The sequence below is a fragment of the Thamnophis sirtalis genome, unplaced genomic scaffold (genome assembly GCF_051295495.1).
Source record: "Thamnophis sirtalis isolate CommonGarterSnake01/CBP01778 unplaced genomic scaffold, rThaSir2_p1.2 scaffold_3, whole genome shotgun sequence".
Classification (NCBI taxonomy): Eukaryota; Metazoa; Chordata; class Lepidosauria; order Squamata; family Natricidae; genus Thamnophis; species Thamnophis sirtalis.
Genome location: NW_028261383.1, coordinates 28,887,781 through 28,910,223, shown reverse-complemented (window position 1 = coordinate 28,910,223; position 22,443 = coordinate 28,887,781). Strand labels below are relative to the sequence as shown.

At 43.8% G+C, this 22,443-nt stretch overlaps 1 protein-coding gene across 1 annotated transcript; it reads right to left on the bottom strand.

Moving 5' to 3' along the window:
* Positions 1 to 1,594: 1,594 nt before the first annotated feature.
* LOC148047743 (E3 ubiquitin-protein ligase TRIM39-like) lies at positions 1,595 to 21,249 on the bottom strand. Its single transcript, XM_087708119.1, has 6 exons — positions 20,845 to 21,249; positions 17,230 to 17,325; positions 15,781 to 16,011; positions 13,324 to 13,346; positions 10,822 to 10,940; positions 1,595 to 2,112 (listed from the first exon to the last, which is right to left on the bottom strand). Exons 1-6 carry the CDS (start codon positions 21,247 to 21,249, stop codon positions 1,595 to 1,597), a joined length of 1,392 nt encoding a protein of 463 aa, XP_087564245.1.
* Between the last annotated feature and the right edge of the window lie 1,194 nt (positions 21,250 to 22,443).

Sequence of the window (22,443 nt, the reverse complement as noted above, 5' to 3'; positions counted from 1 at the left end):
GCAAAATCCCCATTCCCTCCCCACTCCTGGGGGAAGGATACTGCAAAATCCCCATTCCCTCCTCACTCCTGAGGGAAGGATACTGCAAAATCCCCATTCCCTGCCCATTCCTGGGGTGGGGGATACTGCAAAACCTCCATTCCCACCACACTCCAGGGGAAGGATACTACAAAATCCCCATTCCCTCCTCACTCCTGGGGGAAGGATACTGCAAAAAACCCATTCCCTCCTCACTCCTGGGGGAAGGATACTGCAAAATACCCATTCCCTCCTCACTCCTGGGGAAAGGATACTGCAAAATCCCCATTCCTCACTCCTGGGGGAAGGATATTGCAAATCTCCATTCCCTCCTTACTCCTGGGGGAAAGATACTGCAAAACCCCCATTCCCTCCCCACCTCACTAAACTCTTTCCAGCTCTGTTCTCCTGTTCAGAGCAACAAAAGAACACCCAGTGGATCAGCTGGGACTCAGGAGGCAGCAAACAGATGGGGGCAGGGCCACTCAAAATTTTTGCTACCAATTTCCCAGCACCCGTCAGAACCGGCTAAATACCACCTCTGGCCTTGACTCCACTGTAAACAACTTTCAGCAGCACAGTAATTCTTGAAAGCAAACCTCCCTTTTACTTCACATGCGCCTTCATCGCACCAGCATACTTCTCAAACCTCAATGCCATGTCACCCACTCCCCGTTACTATGGCAGCCGGTAGCAAGCAAGCATCAAAGGGAAAACCCAGGCTGGAGATCCGACTGACAAACAGTGCTGTTGTAACTTTGAACGGTTGCGAAATGAACTGTTGCATAGGTAGTCCTCGACTTACAACGGTTCATTTAATGACTGTCCAAAGTTACGCCGAGACTGAAAAAAGTGAGTTATGACCCTTAACAACCATTGCAGATCATCACAGGATCAAAATGCAGGTGCTTGGCATGTTACTCATATTTATGACGTTTGCAGTGTTCCAGTGGTCACATAATTTTCTTTTGAGGCCTTTTGACCAGCAAACTCAATGAGGAAGCCAGATTCACTTAACAAACATATTATTCACTTAACAACGGGAATGATTCACTTAACTGTGGCAAGAAAAGTCGTAAAGTGGGACAAAACACATTTGACAAATGTCTCACTGAGCAACATAAATTTTTCCGGCCAATTGTGGTTGTAAGTCAAGGACTAACTGTACCTGCACAATATTTTTCTAAAGCTGGGGGTGGGGAAGGAAAGGAAGCAGACATCAACTCAACCAGTTTTAATACATCTCAACATTGAAAACCATAACCATCGCATCAACTCGAGTTTCAGATACACAAACTTAAAACATTAACCCCGTGCTCTATGTGAAGCGTACATTTAGAGTTTGCATTAAAAGCTTCCCCTGTTTTTTTAAAAAAAGTCCTTTGGAAAGCTCCTTGGTTAGAAGCAAGAAGCTGGTGTTTTGAATGAATTAGATTCGGATAAGAATCCAAAATTTAAAAAAAAAGGCAAACTAAAAGTGTGGTTGATGTGTTGCTTGTCTCCTTCGTAAGGATGCGTCATGGAAATTGGAGTGCGGGGCTTTTAAAAGCCACCAACATCCTTCCTTCCAGTCAACTTAGGGAGTCAGGGTGAGAACAGCCTTGTGAGAGAGGTGAAAAAAAGGAACAAAGGCCTCTTTGGAGGCTGTGTTTGTGTAGGTATGATGAAGTATTGTTGCTTCATCGGCGTCAAAGAAAGACAAATGCTTCCCGGGGTAATTTAAAAAGACCCGAATCTTTCTCGGATCCTGATTGGGTTGCAGCGGAGAACAATTGTGAGTTTCAAAAGCAAAATAGCCACTGCCACGCTTCCCGATGGCCCAAATGCCACTTTTGGGCTCAATGGAGATGGTATTCTTCCTCTTCACAGATTTTCGAGCCACGCCCACTGTCCAGTCCCCCTCGTGGCCCATGGAAATGTCCCAATAGCTCCGGCCCTTCTTGAACTCCTCGCAGCCCAGCACAATGTGGCTCGTGTCAAATCGCTTACGACTCTTTGGAAACGATTGCTCCTCGTTTCCCAGCGTCACGCTTTTGCAGTCTGTCGATAGGAGGAGTAGAGGGTGAGCCGTCTCCTTGTCTAAAGTTATCACCGCTGGAGGAGGGAAGAAGTAAAAGATGCAGATAAGCAAGCATGACGGTTGGGGGAGCAATCTTGGAGGCAAACCCTGTGTTTCCCCAAAAATAAGACCTACCCCTGAAAATAAGACCTACCCCAAAACTACAACCAACCCCCAAAATAAGACCTAGCCACAAAATAAGACCAACCCCGATTTTTAAGGGCGTGCCTAATATAAACCCTACCCCAAAGTCCCCATTCCCTCCCTACTCCTGGGGGAAGGATACTGCAAAATCCCCATTCCCTCCCCACTCCCGGGGGAAGGATACTGCAAAATCCCCATTCCCTCCCCACTCCCGGGGGAAGGATACTGCAAAGTCCCCATTCCCTCCCCACTCCCGTGGGAAGGATATTGCAAAATCCCCATTCCTTCCCCACTCCTGGGGGAAGGATACTGCAAAATCCCCATTCCCTCCCCACTCCCGGGGGAAGGATACTGCAAAGTCCCCATTCCCTCCCCACTCCCGTGGGAAGGATATTGCAAAATCCCCATTCCTTCCCCACTCCTGGGGGAAGGATACTGCAAAATCCCCATTCCTTCCCCACTCCTGGGGGAAGGATACTGCAAAATCCCCATTCCCTCCTCACTCTGGGGCCAGCCAGAGGTGGCATTTGCCAGTTCTCCGAACTACTCAAAAGTTTCACTACTGGTTCTCCAGAACCTGCTGAATTTCACCCCTGAATTAGGGCATCCATCGGAACCCTGACAGCCAAACATTTTTAGTCTTTACTCCCATACATGTCTGGATCTAGTAAAAGTAATTTGAATAAAGCGCCAAACTGAGACTGAAAAAGATTTTAGTTATTTATCTACCTGTGCTGTTTATTTAGGTAGTCCTCACCTTACAACTATTTGTTTAGTGTCCGATCAAAGTTACAAGAGCACTGGAAAAAGTGGCTTATGGTCTTTTTTCACACTTACAACTGTTGGAGCATTCCCACGGTTACATGATCAAAATGAAGATGCTTGGCAACTGGCATGTATTTATGACGGTTGCAATCTCCCCGGTGTCATGTGATCCCCTTTTGCGACATTTTGATAAGCAAAGTCAACGGGGAAGCTGCTTTCACTCAACAGCGTTGTTACTAGCTTAACAACTATAGCAAGAAAGGTTGTAAAAAAGGGTAAAATTCACTTAACTGTCTCACTTAGCAACGGAAAATTTGGGCTCCATGGTGGCCACATAAGAGTTTCCAAAAGAAACTCTAGCCAGGGAATAAAAAAATAAATCCATAACAAATAAAACCAATAGTTAAAACAATATAATCATAGCCCCACCTCCCTCTTTAAAAAAACCATCTTTAAAGTCACAGAAAGCTGGTGTGATCAAACGTGGATTCTCTTCTATCCTCTGCTTCTGAAAAGGCACATATGGAGGCAAATAACTTCTTTTTTAATTAAATGCCATTCAGATGGCAAGAAAGAGGATTTCTGCGGTGGTCCAGAGGTAGAGCTCTCGACTCACCATCAGGAGGCTGTGAGTTCGATGCTAGGTAGAGGGAGATATTTCTCTCTCTGGGCACAGTGAGAATATACCTGTTGAACAAAACTCTGCATTGGCAACAGGAAGGGCATCCAGCCAGTAAACACTCAGCTCCATTCAGTTGCCACCCCGCAAGGGAATTATGGGTTCATTAAAAGATGATGATGAAGATGGCAAGAAAGAGGTCTGAACAGCCTCCCTCTCTCCTAATTTTGTCTATGCTAGTCCGGAAACTTACCTTGCTGCAGGGAAAACCCCAATTTCAGACTTTCTGGAGAAGAAAACAAAGTTTGATCATGCAGATTGTCTTCATTTGTTCTCTTTAATACTCTCTGTTACTCCCCCTGTTCCCTTAAGTCAAGAGTCCCCTCCCTAAAGTTTGTGAATCGTTTTATTTCAAAGATTTTTTTTATTCTCTTATATACCAAGTATACATTTACGTAATTGTTATTCTTTACATTTATCATTTTTATACATTTATTATTTCATTTAATAAGTTATAATGTACATTTTGGGTTGCTTTATTTACCATCCCTTCCTCCTTTTGTAACATCTCCTTGTTTTCCCTTTCTTTTCTCCCTCCCTTCTCTACTTCCTTCCTTCCTCCTCTCCTTCTCCTTCCTTCTTCCCTTACCTTTCTCCTACTCCTGCTCTTCCCCTTCCTACCCTGTCTCCTTCTCTCTCTCCCGCTTCCATCCTCCTCTCCTTACCTCTTTCTTCTTTCCCCCGTCTTCCTTTCATTCTCTCCTCCTCTCTCTTTCTTTTTTCTATTATTGTTGGTGTATATTTCAAAACTCAGTTTATGTTTCCTTGGGATGGTATTTCTGCCAACCCAAATATAATTTAGTACCATTTCTTATTCCCTTACCTTCATTAGTCTACCCTAGTTATGTTTTCCCCCTTTATATCTCACTCTTGAATATATAATTATATTTAATATTTTCTTTTCTGTTTTCCCCTTCTTCCCCCCCCCCTTTTCCATTTAATAGTGAATCATTTTATTTTAATGCAGCACCGAATAAGAAAATAACTGAGCTGACTTTATAAAGCACACAGGTGTGCAAAATAGCAAATAAATAACTTCTAAACTACAATACAAAGGTATTTGTTTAATGGGGCTTGGGGTGGTTGGTGTTAGAAGTGTGATAACCGAGAGAGTCTGGTACAGACTTACAACCACTCATTTAAATGCCTGTTCAAAGTTAACAACAGTGAAGTTCCGGGGGAGGTGATGCCGCCGTCGGCAGCTTAATGAAGCTGCCCTCAGAGTTCTGGTTCATATATCTATTTAAGATCTTAGATATCTCTTTTTCCAGTAAGGAAAAAGTAGGGAGGGACCCTCAGCCAGTTAGAATCCTCTTTGAAGTTCGTAGCCTTTTTTTCTTTTTGGCTGCGAACGAAAGAGAGTGAATCAACGAAAGCTGAGTCATTTACTCCGGCCAGATCTTCTCAGCTGTTTTTTTTCCTCAGCTCTAGGCAAGTTACTTCCCCCCCCAGAACAAGCCTTTGTAATTAACCCATTTAAGATTAATCCGGGCAGTGACCATACCTGTGAATTTTTCCTTTTTCTCTATTTAAAATACCAGCTTCAATTTTATAAAAGACTCCTTTTGTTTAACCTTTTTTTTTTCTTAAAAAAAAATATGGCGATTTTATAACTTCCGCATTTGCTATAACGATATATCTTCAACTTCCTGGACAGATTTAAGGGATTACAAACTAATTAGCCCTGTTCCCTCGAAGATTTCTTTTTATTAATTGCCAGGGGTTTGTTGAAACTATCTTATCTCAAATTAACGTGAGTAGAGACTCTGTTTGCTTCCCTTTTTATCATGGCACCGAAATCGAAACCCAGACGCTCTTCCACATCAGCATTTGTTACGAAGCCGCTGTCCTTGCCTTCTACGCCCTCTACTGGAGATTTGCTAATGAAAGAATTTCTTTTTGAAATCCTTAAAGAGTTCAGAGAGGAAATGCAAAAATTTATTTCAGACTTTTATGACAGACTTGATGCCAAGATTGCTCAAACAAAGGAGGATATGATCGAGGTTATGAATGTTATGACAGATTATATTGCTGGAATGGAGGATAAATTGGAACTTTTGGAAGAAGCTAATTCCAACCTGACATCTAAAATTGAAATATTACAACAGGAAATCCAAATTGCGCAAAAACAACTTGTCATGATAAATTATAAGAAGACTGAGTCTGCAATAAGAGTTAGGGGATTGCGTGAAAATGAGCAGGAGAATTTGAAACAGACCTTTTTTGAGGCTTTTAGTCGCTCGGTGGGAAGTCCGGGACTTAACTTTGATTGGCAGATCCAAAAAATCTATCGCCATAATTCGTACGTAGCAAAACAGCGACAACTTCCGAGGGACATAATTATATATTTCGCCACAAGAGAATCCAGAAACGCGATAATACAGGAGTTCTACAATAATAGGATGTGAATTGATGGACAGGATTTGATTGTTTTCAAAGAAATACCATCTCAAATATTAAGAGCCAGAAGAGACTATGCCTTCTTAACTAAGGAACTCAGAAACTCTCAGATACAATACAGATGGGAAGTGCCGTTTGGTATTACTGTTACATTTGATAACCAAAAACATTGCCTTAACTCTGTTTGGGAAGCCCAAGATTTCTATTACAATATTCTGAAGGAGGGACTTCCTGAATTACCCGGACATGGAGAAAGACAAGGAGAAGGAGAAGAGAAACAGCGGAACACGTGGCTACAAGGCGAGAGGCATTGCTTTCTCCCTCCGGAAGGGCAGAAGAGTAGAGAATAAAGACTTAGTTATGCTTCTAAAACATTTGCTTAATTTTTAATCTGAATAATACTTTGTGATTTCTGTCTTGGGTAAAACGGTATAGCTGCATACTGACAAAGAGACATTGAGACTGAAAGAGACTGAAAGAAGTGGCGATGATTTTGGAATATATATTGTATGGGATTTAAACAGGATTCGATGGATAACTTTGAATTTCTACTTTAATTGTTCATGATTTATTCTTTAGGGTGAGGAGAGCGGAGATCGTGATCTTCTTGGATTGTGGTTCGGGTTGAATGGAGCTGGGAAGTGTGGGATAGATGGGAGGGTAGTGAAGGTTTAAGTAGAGTTTATTTTGAGACAGAAAGTAAGCTGATCTTTGTATAAATTGTTATTTGAATATAATGTTTGGAAAGATATACCCACAGAGTCTGCAGGAAGGTGAAGCAAATATAAGAGGAGTACGGATGAAAATAATATATATATATGGACACGGGTAGAGGCAGGATGGGAGGAGTTGGAAAAGGAAACCGAGAGAAGTATTTGAATGTTTAAATGGTTTAATGGAGAAGGAGGTAAAAGAGATAAATCAAAGGTTTGGATATTTAGATAAAGAGATAAGGCCTTCGCTGGAATTCCATTTAATTAACTTACTTGGTTTCAATATAGTTTGAAATCCTGCAAGTAATAAAATAACTGAAATTAGGAATGAGGTACATTGTTTAAGATTTAAAAATGATGGGAAGCTGAGTTTAATGTAGAGAATTTGTTGATTTTTCCCGTTTTTCCTTTTTTTTGTGTGTGTGTGTGGTTTTTTTTCCTTTTTTTACTATTTCCTTTTTTTTGTTTTTCATTTATCTTTTATCTTTTAATTCTAAAGTTATTTGATTTTAATATACTCCAGACTGTGCTTGATAAAGAGTTATGCCGGGTATGGGACCTGGGAAGTCGAAAGGGGGTTAGGGAGGGGGGTCTAGGGGGGGAGGGGGGAGGGTGGAAATACAGTCCCAATTTTCAGAACAATAAGAATGCACTCGTATACTGTTGCTCTCTTTTCTTTTCTTTTCTTTTTTCTTTTTTTTCCTCTTTTTTTTTTTCATTTTTCTTAATTTTAGAGTAAAATATAAACTGAATAGATTAATGAATTGTAGAGATACACCAAAGTGAGGAGTAGAGGGAAAGAAGAGGGAGAAGTAAAGAGGGAGTGAGAGGGGAATGTAAGGAGGGTGAGATGGAGGGAAGGGGAGAAAGGAATGTTTGAGGGGGAAGGGAAGTAGAAGAGGGGAATGTTGGAGGGGAGAAATGAAAGTTGGAGGGGGAGAAGAAAGGGTGTATGGGGGATTGAAGTGCTATGTTGGTTTTCTATGGTGGAAGATGAGTTGTGTTCATTGATTTTCCTTTTTTTAAAAATGCACAGTATATAAGTGATTGTATAAAATGAAAATCAAAAACTGAAATAAACAGTTTTAAAAGCAAAGTTAACAACAGTTAACGGTGGAGTCCTTAGTCGCTGCCTGGAATACAGCGGCAGCGGGGGCTCTAAACCGGATTGCGCCTTTGCGACCTCTCCGAGGCAGCGGATCCAGGAGGGCCCCTTGGTTTACCGAGGAACTCTGGGAGATGAAACGCCAAAAGAGACGCCTAGAGCGCCGCTGGAGGGCCAGTAAATCTGAGTCAGACCGAGCACTGATGAGAGCCTTTATCAGAGCCTATCTCGTGGCAATACGGGCGGCGAAATGTTCTCATTTTGCCGCCCTTATTGCATCCGCTGAATCACGCCCAGCCGCCTCGTTTAGAATAACCCGCTCCCTCTTGAAAGGGAGGGATGCGGATGACCCTTTACAAGGTAGAGCTGAGGAATTTGTTCAGTATTTAATGGATAAAGTCGCTTGGATTCGGACAGAGCTGGACTCCAATTGCACGGTACCAGCCGAGGTACAGGGGGAAGGTCTTGAGCATACTTTATGGATTGAGTTTCAACTTGCTTCTCCTGAGGAAGTGGACAAGGCCATGGGAGCGGTGAGTGCCTCCACTTGTATACTGGACCCGTGCCCCTCCTGGCTGGTCTAGACCAGCAGGGAGGTGACCCGCGGCTGGATCCGGACGATAGTTAACACCTCTCTCCGGGAGGGAACTTTCCCGCTCCTCCTAAAGGATGCGGTGGTGAGACCCCTCCTGAAGAAACCATCTCTGGACCCAGCCATTTTGAGCAACTATCGTCCAGTCTCCAACCTGCCCTTTGTTGGGAAGGTTGTTGAGAAAGTGGTGGCCTCTCAACTCCGACAGTCCTTGGATGAAACCGATTATCTGGATTCCTTTCAGTCAGGTTTCAGGCCTGGTTACAGCATGGAAACTGCTTTGGTCGTGCTGGTCGATGATCTCTGGCGAGCCAGGGATAGGGGCCACCCATCTATCCTTGTGCTCCTTGAACTCTCAGCGGCTTTCGATACCATCGACCATGGTATCCTTCTGTGACAGTTGCGAGAGGTGGGAGTGGGAGGCACCGTCCTCCAGTGGTTCTCCTCCTACCTCTCGAACAGGTCGCAGTCGGTGTTGGTTGGAGGGCAGAGGTCGACCCCAAGGCCCCTCAATTACGGGGTGCCGCAGGGTTCGGTCCTGTCCCCCTCCTATTTAACATCTACATGAAGCCGCTGGGTGAGATCATACACTGGCACGGGATTAAGTACCCCCAATATGCGGACGATACGCAGTTGTATCTGTCCGCCCCGTGCCAACTCAGCGAAGTGATGTGCCAGTGCCTGGAGGCTGTTAGGGTCTGGATGGGAGTAAACAAGTTGGCACTCAATCTAGACAAGACCGAGTGGCTACTGATGTTCCCTCCCAAAGATTGGCCAAATATTCCATCTCTCAGGCTGGGGAGTGAAATTATACGCCCCTCAGAGAGGGTTCGCAATTTGGGAGTCCTCCTGGATCCCCAGCTGACTTTAGAACATCATTTGTCAGCTGTGACCAGGGGGACCTTTGCCCAGGTTCGCCTGGTGCACCAATTGCAACCCTACCCTTCAGACAGTCACTCACGCCCTTGTGACCTCAAGACTGGATTACTGTAACGCGCTCTACATGGGGCTGCCCTTGAAGAGTGTTCGAAGACTCCAGCTGGTCCAGAACGCAGCCGCGCGAGCGATCGTGGGTGCACCCAGGTACACCCATGTCACACCTATCCTCCACGAGCTGCACTGGCTACCCATTAGTCTCCGGATCCGCTTCAAGGTGCTGGTCGCTACCTATAAAGCCCTTCATGGCATCGAACCTGGGTACCTGAGAGACCGCCTCCTGCCGATCACCTCCCATAGACTGATTAGATCACACAGGTTAGGTCTTCTCCGGATCCCATCTGCCAGCCAATGTCGGCTGGTGACTCCCCGGGGGAGAGCCTTCTCTGTAGCAGCTCCAGCTCTCTGGAACGATCTCCCCATAGAGATCCGGACCCTTACTACCCTCCCGGCCTTCCGCAAAGCCGTTAAGTCCTGGCTGCTCCAGCAGGCCGGGGGGGCTTTCGAAATATCCAACCCCTCGGAAATTGTGACTGTTGTGTATTTTAATATGTTGTTTTGTGTATTATCCCCTTCTCTTGTTTTATTGTAAGCTGCCCAGAGTCCTTCGGGAGTGGGCAGCATACAAGATCAATAAAACTAAACTAAACTAAACTAGTAGTCCTGAAAAAAAAGACTTATGACCATTTTTCATGTTTACAACCACTGTAGCGTCGGCATGGTCACATGATCACAATTTGGATGCTTGGCGACTGGTACCTACGACGGTTGCAGTGTCCCATGGTCATGTTTGCGACCTTCTGACAAGCCAAGTCAGATTCACTTAACAACCATGGTATTAATGACTCCAGGGATTCAAGAAAGGTCGTAAACTGGGATAAAACTCACTTAACAACTATCTCACTTGGCAACAGAAATGTTGGGCTCAATTGTGGTCCTTGTTGGGAGTATACTCCTAGTGTTGGGTAGGCAATATAGATGCATATACAATACCAAATGGTCGATGTTGCTTTAATTGGGTGAATGTAATCAGCTCTAATTAACTTTGCAATAAGAGGGAGTCAGGAAATCTCTCTCTCTCTCTCTCTCTCTCTGCTTGTCCTATGCTTGATAACTACTTGCTCGCTTGATGACTGGAACGTGAACTACGACTGTAAGCAATTGTTTGTTCTTTGAATTGTGTTTGGACAAATATCTAATATCACTGCTTGTGAAGCTATTGTTAGTAGTAAAGCTACTTGTTTTTACTAGCAGTGTCTGAGACTCTATTCGTGTGTTTTCTTCTACTGACAACGTTCCTTCACTCTCGCTGTACATTCTGCTGTGCTACTTTCTGTCTCCCAACGGAGATACCCCTAACAGTCCTAAGTTGAGGACTGCCGGTATATATTGGCCAGCGTCCTCTTTTACCTTGGAATTGCCCGAAGGCTTTCTTCAGAAAGATGTTAGCATCCCATACGTTCCATAGTTCCCACCGATTCTTAGGAGGGAAAAGCTTGAGATGTTGCAGAATCTCCTTCTTTTTACACCTGATGGGAAACGGGGTATTAATTCATTTTCTTTCTTTCTTTCATTCATTTATTTCTACTTATCGAGAATCTCCATATAGTAAAAGACAAGAAACGAAAAACAAAAAGGTAAGAAATATATACATAATTTCCAATCTCCCCTCCATAAATATTTTGCAAATCCCTTCAAGCCCCACCCCCTTCATTTAATCCACATTTGTAATCATTTTCAAATCCATGAATCATCCATTCACTTTTGTCTCCTTTTAGTAAAAGTCCATGTAAGGTTTCCTATTTTCCCCAAAAGTTTTCATTCCTTGTACTGTAGGAAGTTAGCATCCACCCACCCCTCCTAGAAAAATGAAATATTTTAGGAAATATTAAAAGAGCAAAATATTTCCCCTAAAAGGGAGGCAGAAACTCAGCCCCCTGCCCCCCCCACCTTTGTCAATGGGCCATTAAGGACTGAGCCAGTCTATTCTACATAACAGGCAGAGCCATAATAGGAATCTCCTTCAGGCAGAGCCATAATGGGAATTGCCTAAAGCCCTTTCATTATATCTTCATTCAGCAAGAGTCAACCAAGCTTGGGACTCAGAACAGCCTACAGAGTTGTCCCTACAAGGCCCCATGGGAGTCTGACAACCAATCAGAATACAAGCTCAAATTCAAAAGCCCAATAGAGGGCATAAAACCAGGACACTCTCCGCATCTCTTCCCTTTTTGCCCAGCATATCAAGTCCTGTGATCCTGTTCATCAATAAACCTTCTTTCCAAGCAACTTCTGTGAATCCAGTGTCTTTTTCCTCACTTGGAACTGAACCCAGATGGACATTTCTTCCAACAGTACTTTAACCAAACAAATCAATTTTGCCCTTTCAGCAAACTCTTTACACTTTTACCATCCATTCCTCTATTGTGGGAATTTTGTAATCCTTCCACTGCAGGGCATACAATAAATTGTACTCTACCATGAGTATTTTTCAATTCAGTGTCCAGAACTCCCAATAAAACAAGTCCTGATTCCCTTGAATATTAATTATAATTACTTTATTGTCATTGTACATATACCGTATACAAAGTATACCCTTACAACGAAATTCACATAACACCCAGAGACCAGGCCCAACACACATGACCAGTAGCTTTAAAATCTGTTTTCATGAAATGTTTTGAAAGACTGGTGTTGAACTATATTAAGGCAAGTCCTCCATCTATTTTGGACCAGGGCTGAAATCCAGCAGGTTCTGGAGAACCAGTAGCGGAAATTTTGAATAGTTCGGAGAACCGGCAAATGCCACCTCTGGCTGGCCCCAGAGTGGGGTCGGAATGGAGATTTTGCAGTATCCTCCCCCTGGAATGGGGTGGGAATTGAGATTTTGCAGTATCCTTCCCCTGCCAGGCTCACTAAGCCACGCCCACCAAGCCATGCCCACAGAACCGGTAGTAAAAAAAAAATGAATTTCACCACTGCTTTGGACCCATACCAATTTGCATATAGGAGTAATAGATCAACTGGTGATGCTATGTCTATTGTTGTCCATACTGTATTGAATCATTTGGAAAAAGGGGGAACATACGTAAGGTTGTTATTTGTGGATTACAGCTCTGCCTTTAACACCATTCTACCCAATAGGTTGTTTCTTAAAATGTCCAATTTGGGTATAAATCAGAGGATTTGTTTGTGGATAAAGGATTTGCTGACAGATAGATCACAGTCAATAAGGATGGGATCTCACCATTCTTCTACTCTGATACTAAGCACATTGTGTGCTAAGCCCCTTTCTTTTTTTCTCTGTTCACACATGACTGCACCTCATTGTATAACACCAACGCAATTATTAAATTTGCGGATGACACAACAGTAGTGGGGCTCAATAATAAGAACAATGAGTCTGCTTATAGAAAGGAAGTACAAGGGCTGACATTGTGGTGTAAAGAAAAAATAATCTTACACTTAACACCAAACAAAATTAAAGAATTTATAACTGACTTCAGGAGGAAGAACGATGTACATATACTATTGTACATAAATGCCGAGGAGGTGGAGAGGGCTGTTTTCACCCTCCCCAGGCTTCAGGAAAGCCTCCAGAGCCTGGGGAGAATAAAAACTCCCCCCACATGGGCATGTGCAGGGGGGGTCACTCACACATGTGCAGGTGGGTGGGACACACGTGCACACAATTTTGGCACGCCTTTAGAAAAAGATTAGCCCTCACTGACCTACATGATGAAATGAGCTGCATTTTGGGAGCTGACATGATCCTCTGACATTTATATGTACAGTCCAGCTTTATGATGTCAGGTAGCTTTAGTTCCAATGCATTTCAAGAACAACAGGACAAGGAAATATACATTCAGCATTGCTGCACATATTATCTCTTTTTTTTTTGGATCAACTTACCTTTCTAGAGTGCTGCTTACATCCTAGAAGAGAAAGAGAACACTTTCAGTACCAGTCACAGACCATTCTGGAAGTTAAAAATGTTGATAGCAGCTCATATTTGGGCTCATCAAAGAACCATCCACTTAGCACAGGAAGGAAAACAGTTAAACCTGGAATTATGATCACAATTTCTTGCACTCATAAGTTGAGGCATCACGTGACCAAATTCAGAGTTACAACTGTTTATTTTTTACGACTGTCATTACATGAACATTGTGGTCATTAAGTGAATTCATTTTTCCCCATGGGCGTTATTTTGGGGTTTTTTTTGCTGGAAATTGGAAGAAAACACTAGCCCAAAAATAATAATAATCACAAATTGCAGTCACATGACCACAGGACACTATAAAAAGCCATGAAGGTGAGCAGGTTGCCAAGTGCCCAAAAAGGTGATATCACAGTCCAACAGGTGTGCATGTGTGCAGCCATCATAACTCCAAAATCAGGTTGTTAGTAGGTCTAGGGCAGAGGTCAGCAAGCTTAAACACTCAAAGAGCCATTTGGACCTGTATCCCACAGAAAAGAAAACACCGGGAGCCCAAAACTAACATATGCAGTTGAATTAAACATTCTGTTTTCTTTTGAAACTTTTCTTTTCTTGGATTTATCCATAGTTGGCCTACTGAGGGGTTCAAAAACCTCAGTAAATCGTATGGCAGCAGTTATCACACATTGACAATTGTGACGCAAGTTTTGAGCAATAGGGAGCCGCAACAGAAGGATAAACGAGCCACACGTGGCTCAAGAGCCCCCGATTGCTGACCCCTGGTCTAGGGAAGTCCACTGTAACTTCAAACAGCCATTAAGCAACCTGTTTAGGATTACCTGTATTGGGAAATTGAGAAACCTGAATTAAAGACACCTTTGTGGAACAGGGCAACGGTTGAAGTTGCATTTCAGGACAGAAAAGGTGGGGCTTTTGTAGCCATCCAGTTACAACTGAACTAGACTTTCTAGCCAACAGCCAGGTCAATGGTGATAGATGGTAGGGTTTGAAGATCAGAAAGATTTGGAACAGAATAACAGAGTTGGAAGGGACCTTGGAGGTCTTCTAGTCCAACCCCCAGCTTAGGCAGAAAACCCTGCACCACTTCAGACAAATGGTTGTCCAGTCTCTTCTTAAAAACTTCCAGCATCCCACAACTTCTGGAGGCAAGTCGTTTCACTGATTAATTGTCCTAACTGTCAGGAAATTTCTCCTTAGTTCTAGGTTGCTTCTCTTCTTGATTAGTTTCCACCCATTGCTTCTTGTCCTGCCCTCAGGTGCTTTGGAGAATAGCTTGACTCCCTCTTCTTTATGGCAGCCCCTGAGATATTGGAACATTGCTATCATGTCTCCCCTAGCCCTTCTTTTCATTAAACTAGACATACCCAATTTCCTGCAACTGTTGTTTTAGCCTCCAGTCCCCTAATCATCATTGTTGCTTTTCTCTTCACTCTTTCTAGAGTCTCAACATCTTTTTTTATATTGTGGCAAACAAAGGGGTCTCTAATGGGCCTCAGGTTCCCACTCCTGCTAGGAGGAGGGTCACTAACTACAATGTGGAACATACTTCTGAGTAACCCACCTAATATTGTGCCAATGGGAACACGCAGAACAGGGGTGTCAAACTCAAGGCCCGGGGGCTGGATCCGGCCTGTGGGGTGCTTGGATCCCGCGGAGCCGCTCTGGAAACAGTGAAGAATTGGCCCGTGGTGCCTCTTCCAGCAAAAAATGGAGGTCGGGAGGGTCACAGATCTGTTTTCGTTGGCAAGAGTACTGCAGGCACCCCTAACACAAGAGATGTTGAGCTGGCCATGCCCATCCTGGCCACACCCATCCACCTGCCCCCCCCCCTTCATGGGCAAACAAAACCCTGATGCGACCCTTAATGAAACCAAGTTTGACACCCCTGACATAGACCCTGGCAGTCTAGATGTAAATAAACTATAATTCCTAGCATTCAACCCCTTTTGAACATGCTCGTTTAGGCTGTTGGGAATTGAAGTTCACTGTCTGCAGAGCCCCAGGTTTCCAACTGATAAATAATGAACACAGGAGTAAGAATTTGGTGTATGGTCTCCTGCTTGGGTGGGGGGTTGGACTAGATAGCAATAGCAATAGCAGTTAGACTTATATACCGCTTCATAGGGCTTTCAGCCCTCTCTAAGCGGTTTACAGAGTCAGCATATTGCCCCCAGCAACAATCCGGGTCCTCATTTTACCCACCTCGGAAGGATGGAAGGCTGAGTCAACCCTGAGCCGGTGAGATTTGAACAGCCGAACTGCAGTCAGCTGAAGTAGCCTGCAGTGCTGCATTTAACCACTGCGCCACCTCGGCTCCCTGATGACCTACAAGGTCCCTTCCAACTCTATGTATCTATATTTAATTATTGTGGTAATAAACCTCTGCTGGGAAATATCTCCCAGCTTACCTGCAGTAGGTCATTTGGTTGCTGGCCACATTTCTTTTGCAATTCTCGCATCATCTTATCGCAAGAAGAGAATTGCCAAAACAACTCATCCATTCGTTCCTCCTGTTTCTGCATGGCATTCTTCTCCACCTCGCTGATTTTGCTGTTCTGAGTATGTTCTTCGCTGTTCAGAAAGCGGCGTAGCTCCTCAAACCTATCCTCCACCACTTTCTTCATGGTCTGTGTCGCTTTCTATGGGAAGTACACACAAAGAAAAAGGTGTCAACCCTGAAGCTGGCCTGACTGAGGCCATTTTGGGAGACTTCAGTGCTGACACATTGGAGAAGGATAGGAAGGGGGCAATAAAGATAGTTTGGGTGTTGTAGTCAAAGCAAAATAATTTCTCTTGGGAATCAAGGACATTCCTGCAGGGGCTTGGAAGAAGGGAACTGGAGTCACCTAGCAACCGGACATTATCCTGATTGAACCATGTGACTGATTGTTTTGAGAAAGTGACAAACTTTTACTTTGAGTTATAGTATACCAAGTATAGTATACTCGAGTATAGGCCGACCAGAATATAAGCCGAGGCACCTAATTTTACCACAAAAAACTGGAAACGTTATTGACTCGAGTATAAGCCTAGGGTGGGAAATGCAGCAGCTACCAGTAATGATGTCCCGTGCAGCCGCGGGAGCGATGTCCTGCCTCCTATGACACACGGCACAGTGATTCCTATCATTGGCATTCCTATCATTGGATCACTGTACCAGAGGAGGTGGGACATCGCTATGTGGCTGCTTGCCATAACAAGGAGGAGGTGGGACATCATTGCAGAGCGGCAGGAGGGGGAGGAAGGGGAATCGTAAGACAGCCCTGCATTACATTAGAACGTGAGGAGGGGGGATGGTGCGGTGCGCACTGCGCAACAAACTGACACAGAGGGAGGGGAAACTCACAGGGGCGCCGGGCCATTCACGAGCGTCACCCAGCGGCATGGCCCCGCCCCTTTTTCTCCTCCATTTCGGGCAAATTTTTCACTGACTCGAGTATAAGCCGAGGCGGCTTTTTTCAGCCCAAAAAGTGGACTGAAAAACTCGGCTTATACTTGAGTATATACGGTAGGTGAAAACCAAGTGAATATTCAGAGTCAGTTTTCACCAGCTGGTGCCAATATGACACAGTTTAAGGAACTCAAGCCTCGGACTCTTTTTTCTTCCCAGCCTCCAGCCCTCTAATCCACTAAATTGCTCTGCACTCTTTCTAAAGTCTCAACATCTTTTTAGCATCGTGGCAACCAAAACTGAATGCAGTATTTAGATTTATCCCATATTAGAGACCAGATTTCGAATACCTCATGGATCAGATTCCTTCAAATGAAAGATGCCATTCTACACATTTACAAATTAAAAGGAATTCACTTTAAAAAAAAAACTTATATAGTGACTTGCCAGCAACATCAACACTTACGATTATATCTAGGCTTTCTTTCTCTATAGACGATTTATGCTGCAGAATTGCACTTTTCTGATTCTCTATATAAACAAGGAGCTCACGGAAATAATCCTGAAAAGAAAGGAAAAAAAACATAAGTTTGTTGAGCGGATCATCTGTCATTAATAACAGGTTCCTTCATTAAAATCAGTAGGCAAATTGTTTGAGTTCCATCTCTTTTGCTTTAGAAAGCCACCACTTTCTTCACCACAAACAAACATTTCTTCAACGATGGCCTATTTTTCACTTTTTTGTTCCCCAGACTTCTTAGCTTGCCCATTCTCTTGGGGCCAGGGGTGGGTTCCTGCCAGTTCTAACCTCTTCTATAGAAGAGGTTCCACAAATCTACAGTGCCGTTTAGAACCGGTTCCAGCTTCCTCCCCTCGCCCATCCACACATCATCAAGATGAAGGGCGAGAGGAGGAATTCTGGGAGTTGAAGTCCACAAGTCTTAAACCTGTCAAGTTTGAACACCCCTGGGTTTTTTTTTTCTAAAGGGTTAGGGGTGCAACTTGACAGCTTTAAGACTTGCGTGCTTCAAATGCCAGAGTTCCTGAGCCAAAATTTTGGTTGTTAAGCAAGAGCATTGTTAAGTGAGTTTCACCACATTTTACAAGTTGGCTACGCCCACCCAGTCACATGGCTGGCAAGCCACTCCCACCCGGTCACATGGCTGGCAAGCCACTCCCACTCAGGCACATGGTTAGCAAGCCACTCCCACAAAGCAGGCCACACCTACAGAAGAGGTTCTAAAAAAATTTAAAACCCACCACTGCTTGGGGCCAACTGAAGGTCAAAGAATCACACAAAATTACAATAAAAATGTGGAAAAAACGATGGCTTTCTTGGTGTTAGGGACTACAACATTCAAGAGCCCAAAATAGCTAGACCAAGATTTAAGAGGGAGACGCTGTAAGAGCAAAGTCATGTTAGGTACGTTTTTTGATTAACATGCAGGTAGTCCTCCACTTACAACAGTTTGTTTAGTGACCATTCAAAGTTACAATGGCATGGGAGGGAGGAGCCAGCTTTGCGACGATACATCGTGCGGACTCGACAGTCTGAGTCTGCCAATGACACTTTTGCCCCTGGATGGTCCGGCAGGACCTAAACTGTCCCGAAGAAACGGTGACTTGGAAGACAAAACCTTGCTGGTCGCAGCGACACTGCAAAGTCCCTGATCGCCCCAAGGGAAGCGCTTCCAACCGGCGGCAAACAGGCAGCCCCCAGACTGACATAGTCGGAGACGGCTCCGGAAGGAAAGAAGAAGTGAAAGTGTTCCATCTGGTGAGGTTTTATTTTACTTTCAAAAGATTGCCCTAAGAAACCTTTTTTTTAAAGATAAATTAGTCCTCTAAGTAAGAATATAGCGGGGAATTTAATCCCTATTGGACTGCCTTAGAAAGTTACAACAGCACTGAAAAAAATGACTCGTGACCATTTTTCACTCTTACGAATGTTGCAGCATCTCCGTGCTCATGGGATCAAAATGTGAGTGCTTGGCAACTGACTCGTATTTATGATGGTTGCATATATCCGAGACTCGTGTGATCACCTTTTGCGACCTTCTAATAAGCAGAGTCAATAGGGAAGCCAGATTCATTTAACAACCGTGTTGCTAACTTAATAACTACAGTGATTCACTTAAACTAATGTGGCAAGAAAGGTCGTAAAATGGACCAAAACTCACTTAATGACTATCTCACTTATCAATACAAATTTGGGGATCACCTGTGATCGTAAGTCGAGGACTACCTGTATTTTATTAAAAGGCAGAAGATTTTGAGAGCTGTAATTCACTTAAAATGGGATCAGTAATTTGGTGACATAGTGGGACCACATGTTGTCCAAACCTGCCTTAACCCAACCATAAGGTAAAGGTAAAGGTTCCCCTGGCACCTATGTGCTAGTCATTCCTGACTCTAGGAGGCGGTTGTCATCTCCGTTTCAAAGCCAAAGAGCCAGCACTGTCCAAAGAAGTCTCCATGATCATGTGGCTGGCATGACTAAATGCCGAAGGTCTGCGGAACGCTGTTACCTTCCCACCAAAGGTGGTTCCTATTTTTTTACTTGCAATTTTTTACATGCTTTTGAACTGATAGGTTGGCAGAAGCTGCGACAAGCGACGGGAGCTCACTCTGTTACGCAGCGCTAGGGATTCGAACTGCCGACCTTTCTGATCGAGAAGCTCAGCATCTTAGCCACGTCCCTCAACCCAACCATAGTTTAGGGCAAATAATGGGAGGAAGTGCACTACATACGGAAATTACCATGGGTGTCCGAAAGAAAAGCTTTTTAGAAATTAAACAAGCAAATAAATTAAAATCTGAGGTTTTTCAATTGTGCAGTACTTGTAACTATCCCATCAGCTTATCAAATCATTACACTATGTAATAAACTCCTTTGGAAGGAAAAATATATGCAACAGATGTGTTTGTGTTTCATGCTTTGCCATTCAAGGAGTCAAAAGGCATTTTGTTTTTTTACTCAGCAAATGGAAGAGAGTTCAGTTTTTAAATTTTTTCTTCATTTTTTTTAAAGAAATCCATTTAAGTCACTGTTTCCCCTCTTAGTAATTTTAAGATGTGTGGGGTCCTTGGTGTTCTCTGAGCTTGCTTGTTTTCTTGCAGATGTTTCATTACCCAGCTAGGTAATATAATCAGTGCTAGTTACCTAGTTTGGATAACGAAAGAGGTCTGCAAGAAAACAAGCAAGTTCAGAGAGCACCAAGGACCCCTCATGTCAACCCTGAGGTACAAATATTCACCTTTAAGATATGTGGATTTCAATTCCCATAATCCCACAACCAGCTTCTGACCCATGTTTTTGTCCACTTTTTTTTTTTTTTAAACAGACTATTATTATTCTAGCATTTCAAAAACAAGGATTTCCATCCACCCACCTTAAATTCCTGTGCTGCTTGCTCCAAGCATATCTTTTTTGGCACATTTACTCAGTTTCCCTGAAAATAAGGCCTCCTCAGATAATAAGCCCAATCGGGCTTTTGAGTGCATGGGCTAAAATAAGCCCTCCCCCAAAAATAAGCCCTCCCTGAAAATATTCCAACACAGCAGCAGCCATGAAGTGACCACACTCGCCGCCTCCTGCACCTCAAAAATAATAAGACCTCCCCGAAAATAAGGCCAAGCGCTTATTTCGGGGGGTGTCAAAAGAAAATAAGACCCTGTCTTATTTTCAAGGAAACAGTGTAAGTCATTGTTTACACACACACACACACACACACACACACACACACAATAATTTTAAGATGTGAGGGGTCCTTGGTGCTCTCTGAACTTGCTTGTTTTCTTGCAGACATTTCATTACCCAACTAGGTAACATCATCAGTGCTAGTTACCTAGTTTGGATAACGAAAGAGAGCTGCAGGAAAAGAAGCAAGCTCAGAGAGCACCAAGGACCCCACGTTTCAACCCTGAGCTAAAAATATTCCCTTTAAAAATGTGTGGATTTCAATTCCCAGAATCCCACAGCCAGCTCCTGCCCCAGGTTTTTGTCCACATTTAAAAAAAACACAAACCCAGATCATTATTTTTCCAGCATTTTAGAAACAGAAGATTTCCATCTACCCACCTTAAATTCTTGGGTTGCTTGCTCCAAGGAGATCTTGACGTGACCTTCATGATCTTTGGATCCAGCACACCACTTGCAGAAGGGGGCTTGGTGATTCTTGCAGAAATATTTCCAAGGCGCCTGATGTTTCTCGCAGGCCTCTTTGCCTCCTGCCTCCTGCTTCCGCTGTTCGAGCAACCTTGCAAATTTTTCCAGGGATTTGTTTGGGAGAACCCCCTCCGTCCCGCTGGCCATTTTGCACTGGGGGCAAATGTACTGCAAAACAAACTCCCTCCAGTATTTCATAATGCAGTCGTGGCAGAAATTGTGCCCGCACTGAAGCAGCACGGGGTCTCTGAAATACTCCAAGCAGATGGAACAGGTCACTTCGGAGCAGAACGTCTTGATGGTGATCTCCTGACTCATGGTGCCGATGCCAAGAAGCTGAAGGCCGTTTTGTTCTTCCTAGAGGATGTAATAATGCTTGAGCATCAAAGTTTAGGGAGAGTTCCCTTTTTTTGTTTGCTTATTCATTTATTTTTGCCACTCCTGCAAAGGTCAACCGGAAATGGAAACTAGGGTGAGGTGGGATTGTCACCCATCTTGTTTGGTGAGATTGTCTTCCAATCCCACCAAAACGTTTAGTTGTTAACAAAATAACTGAGTTGGAAGCAGGGGTGGGTTCCTGCCAGTTCTAAGCTCTTCTATAAAAGAGGTTCCACAAATCTACGGGGCCGTTTAGAACCAGTTCCAGTTCCCTCCCCTCACCCGTCCGCACATCATCAAGATGAAGAGCGAGAGGAGGAATTCTGGGAGTTGAAGTCCACAAGTCTTAAAGCTGTCAAGTTTCAACACCCCTGGAGGGTTTTTTTTTCTAAACGGTTAGGGGTGCAAGGGTCTTGTAACTTTACAGCTTTAAGACTTGCACACTTCAATGCCAGAGTTCCTGACTTCCTGTGGGAGGAGCCTGTCGCCGAGGAGCTCAACGAAGCCCCTCTTAAAGATCTGGTCTGTATATCTAATTAAGATCAATAGATATCATCCCTTTCTGGCAGAAAGGGACAGGCAGAAGCTCAGGTGTTAGGATTTATTCGTAGTTCACAGCCCTCTTCTTTTTTTGGGGGGCTGCGAACAGAGAATGGATCCAACGTAGCCGAGCTTTTATCTCCAGCCATTTCTTTGCAGCTGCCTTTTTGCAGCCCTAGACAGCCGACTCCCGCACTCAGGACAATGATAAATTGCTTTCAAGATAATACGAGCGGGTCGCACCTCTGTGATGTGTTTTTTTTTTTTTAACTATCTAAACACCAGCCTTGTTTTTCCTTTGAACTTCTCTGCGCAATTGGGACACAAAATGGCGTTTTTACTGTGTTGGTGATTGATGACGTAATTAACTGGCTTTATTTCCCCGGAGACCGCTACTCATTAATGAGCAAAGTCTACAAATAATTTATTGAGAACTGGCCAGCTGAAGACACTGTTTATCTGTCTATTCTCAGATTTTATCTATAATGTCTCCCAGGTCCAAACAGGCAAAAAAATCCTCCCCCCTCGTGCTTAAAGAACTTGCTACCAAATCGCTGCCTTTGTCTCCTACGCCATCTACTGGAGATTTCTTGA